Source organism: Triticum dicoccoides, chromosome 3B (genome assembly GCF_002162155.2).
Source record: "Triticum dicoccoides isolate Atlit2015 ecotype Zavitan chromosome 3B, WEW_v2.0, whole genome shotgun sequence".
In the NCBI taxonomy this organism is placed as follows: Eukaryota; Viridiplantae; Streptophyta; class Magnoliopsida; order Poales; family Poaceae; genus Triticum; species Triticum dicoccoides.
The window spans coordinates 62,263,847-62,271,346 of record NC_041385.1 but is presented as its reverse complement, the minus strand read 5'-3'; the positions used below and the strand labels follow the sequence as shown (position 1 = coordinate 62,271,346).

Genomic DNA, 7,500 nt, shown 5'->3' with positions numbered 1-7,500 from the left:
TTTTGCCAGAAAATTATATTTTCCTAGGGTATCCTGTTCATGCCTTTTCTTTCCCTTGAGGAGGCCAATGAGCTCTAGGTAAAGACCTTGGCCCTGGGTCAAATAATAGTTTTTAGTAGTGTAAACGTGTTTGGTTATGCTACATTTCCTAATTTTGTTGTATAATCAACGCAATGATCACTCTGGTCACAAGTTACTTGCTTATATATTGACCAATGCATATATATTATCTGCATATATGGGGCTAATTAATGTTGATATGTCATATGCTAGCGAGCGCATTGTTGTGATGATATAATAGAATTAATACAAAACATATATCCTTGTCTAAGATTTGACTGATATATTTTGCTTGCAGGAACTAAATTAATGGTTGACAGTTTATGTAGAAGGTGGGACCAGAATGTTAGCAGCCGTTAAATAGAGGTTAACCATCAGACTGAAAGCCTCTCTTTCTCTCTGGGATCGACTTGATCTCTCCGCTATCCTTTGTGTATTTGATTGCCCTTACGATGTTGTGCCAACATCATTGCCTACTTGTCAACTCGCCCTCCAGAAAAAACACATCGTACACCCCTGGGTGGCACCTTGCGACATCTTAAATGTGTTTCTTTATTCTATCTTTTCTAATTCTGTCGTACGACCGATGCGATGATCAGTTGATCACTCTATCTCAAACCAAATGGAAGTAATTAATGTTGATCATGAGCACGTTGTTGTGGTGATATAATTATACAATTAATTCAATACATAAATCTTTGGGTCGACAGTTCATAACTAGAAACAACATTAACATATACTACCTTGTTCTTAAATATAAGACGTTTTTGCAGCTCAACCGAATTGAACTGCAAAATGCCTTATATTTAGAAACAGAGTAGTATATATTTGGAAGTGTACGAATATTGGTTATTGCCATCTTTAACTAGTACTATTTCTTAGCCCGATCGCTTCAGCGGCGCTTATAATTAAGCAATAGGGCAGCAACAGTGGGTTTTGTCGATGCAGACGGCTCCGGGGAGTGGCTGGACGCAGAACTTCTTGCACCGCTGCTCGGTGCAGTTCGGGAAAAACCTCGAGAAGCACTTCCCCGCCACGAGGAAAGCGGTGGGCTTATCCTTCTGCATGCGTGCACACAGAAACGTTGAAAAATATTATGAGTTTCAAATCATCTGTCCGATCTCGACGACGCACGTCGCGAACAAATGGCAAAGTTAATCAACTGACCACTTTGCGGGCGTCGCACGAGGAGATGAGAAGGGTGGCAGCCATGACCACGATGAGGGCGGCCACGACGAAGCTCAGGGAGCTCGTGTTCTTCTTCAGCAGCGCCATGGCGTGCAGTACAGGAGGAGGCTAGCTACACTTACGTACGTACGTGCTACAGTTGTTGCCTTCGTTGTGTGTTGATATAGGAGTATTGTCCGCGTCGCTCTTCTCTCTATATATAGTACTTTGGCGAAGAGTTCTACTCGATCATGAGCATGGCATGTTGCCTAACTGTCGTTCCTTCCAAGTTTCAATCACCCTCACACCAAATGCATGGTCCAAATCTGTTTTTGTTTGAACAGTGATCCAAATCTGGGGGGCTCCTAAAACCGGCGCCTGAAATGGAAAGCTAGCGCCTGATGACAGGCATCCATTTGTTAGTTTTTTCAACGCCTCGTACACTTCACCTCGGCTCTTCCTGTCTGCTCGGTAAGGGAGAAAACCATCTCTCGCCTCCTTTGATTTTGAAATAGTTGAACAAATAGAAGAAAACGTTGGTTCTCAAAATGTTAGGAAATTTTTAAGACTTCCATAAATTTGAAAAAAGTTCACGATGCCAAAAAAAAAAGTTTGTGAATTTGAAAAAAGTTCCTGAATTTTAAAAGTCTGCGAAAGCAAAAAAAAGTGAATTTGGATAATTCTGCAAAGTCAGAAAAATTTCACAAATTCGAAAGAATTTTACAGAAAAGTTCACGAATTTAGAAAAAATATTGTGAATTAAAAAATAGTTCAATTTGAAAAATTATGTGAAGTCAGAAAAAGTTCACGAATTAAAAAAAATCAAAAAAAATCAAAATGGACCGTGAATTTTACAATTGTTTGCAATTCTAAATAAAATTCATGAGTTGGAAGAAAAAGTTCATGAAATTAAAGATAAAATAAAGAAAGAGAAAAATGAGAAAAAAAGATAGAAAACCTGAAGAAAATGGAAATGAAAAAAAAACAGAAAAATTATTCGCAAGCTTGCTTCAGAAGCTTTTCAAACCTTCCGTGACGAACGTCCTGCAGTACCTAAATGGGCTGAAAGCCCTATAACCAACGCCTTAACCGCTAAATAGGGTTCCTCCCAAAATTGCTAGCCGTACCACAGCTCGCCAGCAAGTGCAGCGCGTATTGCGTGACCCAGTAGCTGCGGCTCGCCTGCTAACATCATGTTACTTTTTCTGTTTTGTTTTTCTTCCGTTTTTATTGAAAGTTTTTTTCTTTTTTTGCTTTACTTTCACTTTTTTTATATATATATATACATATAGTGGCGGTGACATCGAAGGAGAAACCCTAGCAGACGGTGGTATTGGGGGTCAAAGGAAGGGGAAGAGAAGTGATGACCTAGGTGGCGGGGAAGCTTGGCTGTCCGGGGTTGGGCACGCCCTAGATCTAGGAAGCTCTCTGCTTTGGGAGAGGAGGATTTGGAATTGGACAGAGAGAAGATGCCCGAAATTTCACGCACTTTCTTGCTACATGTTGTTGGGAAATGTAGCATGCAATTTCAAAAAAATTCCTACGCTCACGCAAGATCTATCTAGGAGATGCATATATAGCAATGAGAGGGGGAGAGTGTGTCTACGTACCCTCGTAGACCGAAAGCGGAAGCGTTTGACAATGCGGTTGATGTAGTCGAACTTCTTTTTATTCCGATCGATCAACTACCGAACGTACGACACCTCCGAATTCTGCACACGTTCAGCTCGATGATGTCCCTCGAACTCTTGATCCAGCAAAGTGTCGAGGAGGTAGATGAGTTCCATCAGCACGACGGCGTGATGACGGTGATAGTGAAGTGATCCGCGCAGAGCTTCGTCTAAGCACTACGAGAATATGACCGAGGGTGTAATCTGTGGAGGGAGGCGCCACACACGGCTAACAGATGTTGTTGTGTGTTCTAGGCGCCTCCCCCTTCATATATATAGATGGGAGGGAGAGGGAGTAGCCAAGGGGCGCCCCAAGTAGGAGGAATCCTGGGCCTTGTCCAATTCGGCTCCCCCCTACCATATTCACCAGAGGGGGAAGGAAAGAGGAGGGGAGAAGGGAAGGAAGGGGGATGCCGAATCCCTCCCCTTCCTTCTCTCTTCTCCTCTTTCCCTTTCCCTCTGGTGCGGCCCATATGGGGGGCACAACAGCCCCTGCTGGCTGCTGCGTTTCCCCTCTTGGCCCATTAGGCCCATATCTTTACCGGGGGTGCCCGGAACCCCTTCCGGTGACCCGGTATGTACCCGGTACCTTCCATAACACTTTCGGTGTGCGAATACTATCGTCCTATATATCAATCTTTACCTCTCAACCATTTCGAGACTCCTCATCATGTCCGTGATCTCATCCGAAACTCCGAACAACATTCGGTCACCAAATCACATAACTCATATAATACAAAATCGTCATCGAACGTTAAGCGTGCGGACCCTACGGGTTCGAGAACTATGTAGACATGACCGAGACACCTCTTCGGTCAGTAACCAATAGCGGAACCTGGATGCTCATATTGGCTCCTACATATTCTACGAAGATCTTTATCGGTCAAACCGCTATGACAACACACGTTATTCCCTTTGTTATCGGTACGTACTTGCCGAGATTTGATCGTTGGTATCTTCATACCTAGTTCAATCTCGTTACCGGCAAGTCTCTTTACTCGTTTCGTAATGCATCATCCTATAACTAACTCATTAGTCATTTTGCTTGCAAGACTTCTTATGATGTGCATTATCGAGAGGGCCCAGAGATACCTCTCCAATACTCGGAGTGACAAATCGTAATCTCGATCTATGCCAACCCAAAAAACACCTTCGGAGATACCTATAGAGCATCTTTATAATCACTCAGTTACGTTGTGGCGTTTGATAGCACACAAGGTATTCCTCCGGTATCAGGGAGTTGCATAATCTCATAGTCAAAGGAATATGTATATGACATGAAGAAAGCAATAGCAATAAAACTGAACGATCAATATGCTAAGCTAACGGATGGGTCTTGTCCATCACATAATTCTCCTAATAATGTGATCTTGTTCATCAAATGACAATACATGTCTATATGGTTAGAAAACTTAACCATCTTTGATTAACGAGCTAGTCTAGTAGAGGCTTACTAGGGACATACTGTTTTATCTATGTATCCACACATAGATCAAGTTTTCGGTTAATACAATTCTAGCATGAATAATAAAGATTTATCATGATATAAGGAAATATAAAATAATAACTTTATTATTACCTCTAGGGCATATTTCCTTCGCATGTCATGTCTGACTCTCGCTGATAAGTGGGCTCAATGTGTGCAAAACTGAAGCCAAACATATGTCGCGCTGGCTACCAACCTTAGGTGAATTTGTTTCAAATTCTTTTTTACTAGAAAATGATATTTCCCTAGGGTATACTGTTCAGTGCATCTCTAATGCTGACCCGCAAATTCCTCTGGTATATGTCCATTTTTGTGTCAGGACGTGGTCCGCGGACATCATACAGGAGGGAGCCATCTAACGCTAACTTTACAAAGTAATCTGGCTAGGAGGAGAAAAAGTAGGAGGGGACCATGCATGTGGTGGGATATTGTGGTGTGGTGTCCAGTTGGGAGGAGAGAGAAGAGGGGGACCATGCATGTGCGGACAGAGAGAAGAGAGGAGGACCAGTCAGAGGTTTTTGGTTGGTCAGGTGGATGTCCGGACTCCGGTATAGCTCCCTCATATTTGTCTCCACTTTGTCAAAAAATGTACGTCCGGACCACTTCGCGGACCGATGCAGAACCGTGTTGGATTGCAAAAGTGAATGAAAGTGCCCGGTCGAACATATACTGGAGTTTTGCGGGTCTCCCTTGGAGATGCCCTCGTGCATTTTCTTTCCCTTGAGGAGGCCAATGAACTCTAGGTAAAGACCTTGGCCCTAGGTAAAATGGTAGTTTTTAGTAGTGTAAATGTGTTGCTTTATGCTACATTTCCTAATTTTGTTGTACAACTCTGGATACAACTTACTTATATATTGACCAATGCATATATTCTCTGCATATATGGAGCTAAGTAATGTTGATATGCCATATGCCAACGAGCACATTGTTATGATGATACAATAGAGTTAAGACAAAACATATATCCTTGTCTAAGATTTGACTGATATATTTTGCTTGCAAGAACTAAATTAATGGTTGACAGTTCATGTAGAACGTGAAACATTTCTATTTTTGATTGTAAATTAAGGTCATATGTAATTCATATCCCCTCCACAAATAGAATAGAAAAATTGTCAATCCTTGATGAATTTATTTAGGGACTAAATAGGAACATCATTAAGGGAAGTGTAGAGATACTTGCATTCTGGGTGAAGTTTGAAACAGTAAGAGAACTTGCTGAGATTCTCATGTCCATCTAGTCGATAAACAACAAACTTGTATGCGATAGTGCTGTCAACACGCAGGTAACACACCATGTTTGTTCAAGCTTCATTACTTCCGATATGTCTCCACGTACACGAACTAATGAGACACACAATGATAAAATCGTCAATTTTTTTTGCCGAAAAAGCTGGTTTACAAAGATTTTAGGAAGAGTCTGATCTCTTGCTTATATTATTGACATCTCCATTTCCTCCTAGATAACGGGACAACAACAGTTATTGCCGTCATTGCAGAAGGCCGCAGAGACCGGTGGCATGTCGTCACTGCCGCAGAACTTCTTGCACCGCTCGTCCGTGCAGTTCGGGAAGTGTTTGGAGTAGCACGAAGCCGGCAGGGGAAAAGCACGGGGCTCAACCATCTGCATATGCATGTAAATAAATGAACGATAAAAATATGCACAGATTAGATATCTAATCTGAAAAACATGTGCTCCAACTTCCGATCTCAACGACGGCGACATTGCAAATTATATATAGCAAATTTAACTGACTAACCTGTTTGCGGGCGTCGCACGAGGAGAGAAGAAGGGTGGCAGCCATGACCACCATGAGTGTGGCCACGAAGCAGCACAGGGCGCTCGTGTTCTTCTTCACTATCACCATGATCGATTTACAGTAGGGAGACTAGCTACGCTGACGTACTGCAGTTCTTTTCGCTGTGTTGTTATTTGAGATATGTTGTGTTGCTTATATAGACCCGTAAGTACATTGGTGTGCCTGCCTGGCCAATTATAAGTATGAATTAAATGTTTTAATTAATGCTTTAATTCAAGTAAGAAATAAATGGATATATATCCTTTTTTACAGGGAATGGATATAAGTATATGTTATCTATGGACACATGGATAGCTACTACTGGATACTTATGGAAGAACATACTACTCCCTCCAATCCAAAATAAGTGTCGCAGTTTTGAACTAATATTAGGGGAGTAATTGTGATTAATTAGTACATATGGCTGACGATGATTTTTTATCCAAATTTAAGTGTTTTTCAAATATATTTCTAGCCACAAAATTTTTTAGAGTACCTACTACTCGTTGCACTTTTCTATTTGAGATTTTTTACACTCTGCACTTGGTCGAGTGGAGAATTGAGCCTACAAATCAACACTAGTGCAGCCCACTTGCTTCATAGGTTAACCCAAAGAATAAGGCCTCTCCAGAGAAACATCTGTCCGTTCACAGAAATGCAAATGGACCGGCAAAACTAGCATGGCAGCTCTACGGGTAGAGCATAGCCCAAATTAGAATTTTGTTATTTTACTATATTAAGAGAAAATAAAAGGAAATTATCACTATTTTTTTGAAAAAACTCAACCCCATAAATTAATCAATTAAAATGCTTTTTGCGGGAATCAATCGATTAACATGTTATTACAATCATTCGATACAGCAAACGCCGTGCAGGACATAAAACTATTATAAGGAACACCCTTGGACCTATTCTCAAAATGAAATTCGTAACCTGATGTGCTACCTCATCATCTATTATTAAAACTAAATATCACTCATTATCTATTATCAAAACTAAATATCACTCATTAGTACTAACCTTGCTTTATCTATTCTTTTCATCCTGATACTGCAAATCAGATAGCAGCATAGAAATCAGGTAATCTCTTGGGGAAGGACCACTTAGCTATGGTTATCCCGGACAGTTGTTCGAGCAAGGATATGAATGCCATCTAATCTTTTTTTAGCCTTCTTAATAAGGCATTTGTTAATTTTTACCTGTCTAAGGTACATTTTCACTTCCGTTGTGAGAACCACATCTTTGTTGTATGACCCTTTGTCATATTTTACTTGTTGGATTCGTTGTGTGTGTGTTTGTTATATTTGACTTGTTGGAT

At 41.0% G+C, this 7,500-nt stretch overlaps 1 protein-coding gene across 1 annotated transcript; it reads right to left on the bottom strand.

Annotated features, from left to right (window-relative positions):
• Positions 1-5,768: 5,768 nt before the first annotated feature.
• On the bottom strand, positions 5,769-6,289 carry LOC119280778. The gene is made up of 2 exons (XM_037561508.1): positions 6,144-6,289; positions 5,769-6,007 (listed from the first exon to the last, which is right to left on the bottom strand). The coding sequence occupies exons 1-2, from the start codon at positions 6,249-6,251 to the stop codon at positions 5,843-5,845; spliced, it is 273 nt and encodes a 90-aa protein (XP_037417405.1). The 5' UTR covers positions 6,252-6,289; the 3' UTR covers positions 5,769-5,842.
• Between the last annotated feature and the right edge of the window lie 1,211 nt (positions 6,290-7,500).

Bases quoted from the DNA above. Each gene is read 5' to 3' on its own strand.
- LOC119280778 (XM_037561508.1), bottom strand. From the start codon at position 6,251: ATGGTGATAGTGAAGAAGAACACGAGCGCCCTGTGCTGCTTCGTGGCC. The intron at 6,008-6,143 runs GTTAGTCAGTTA...ATGCATATGCAG, and splicing joins CGTGCGACGCCCGCAAACAG to ATGGTTGAGCCCCGTGCTTT.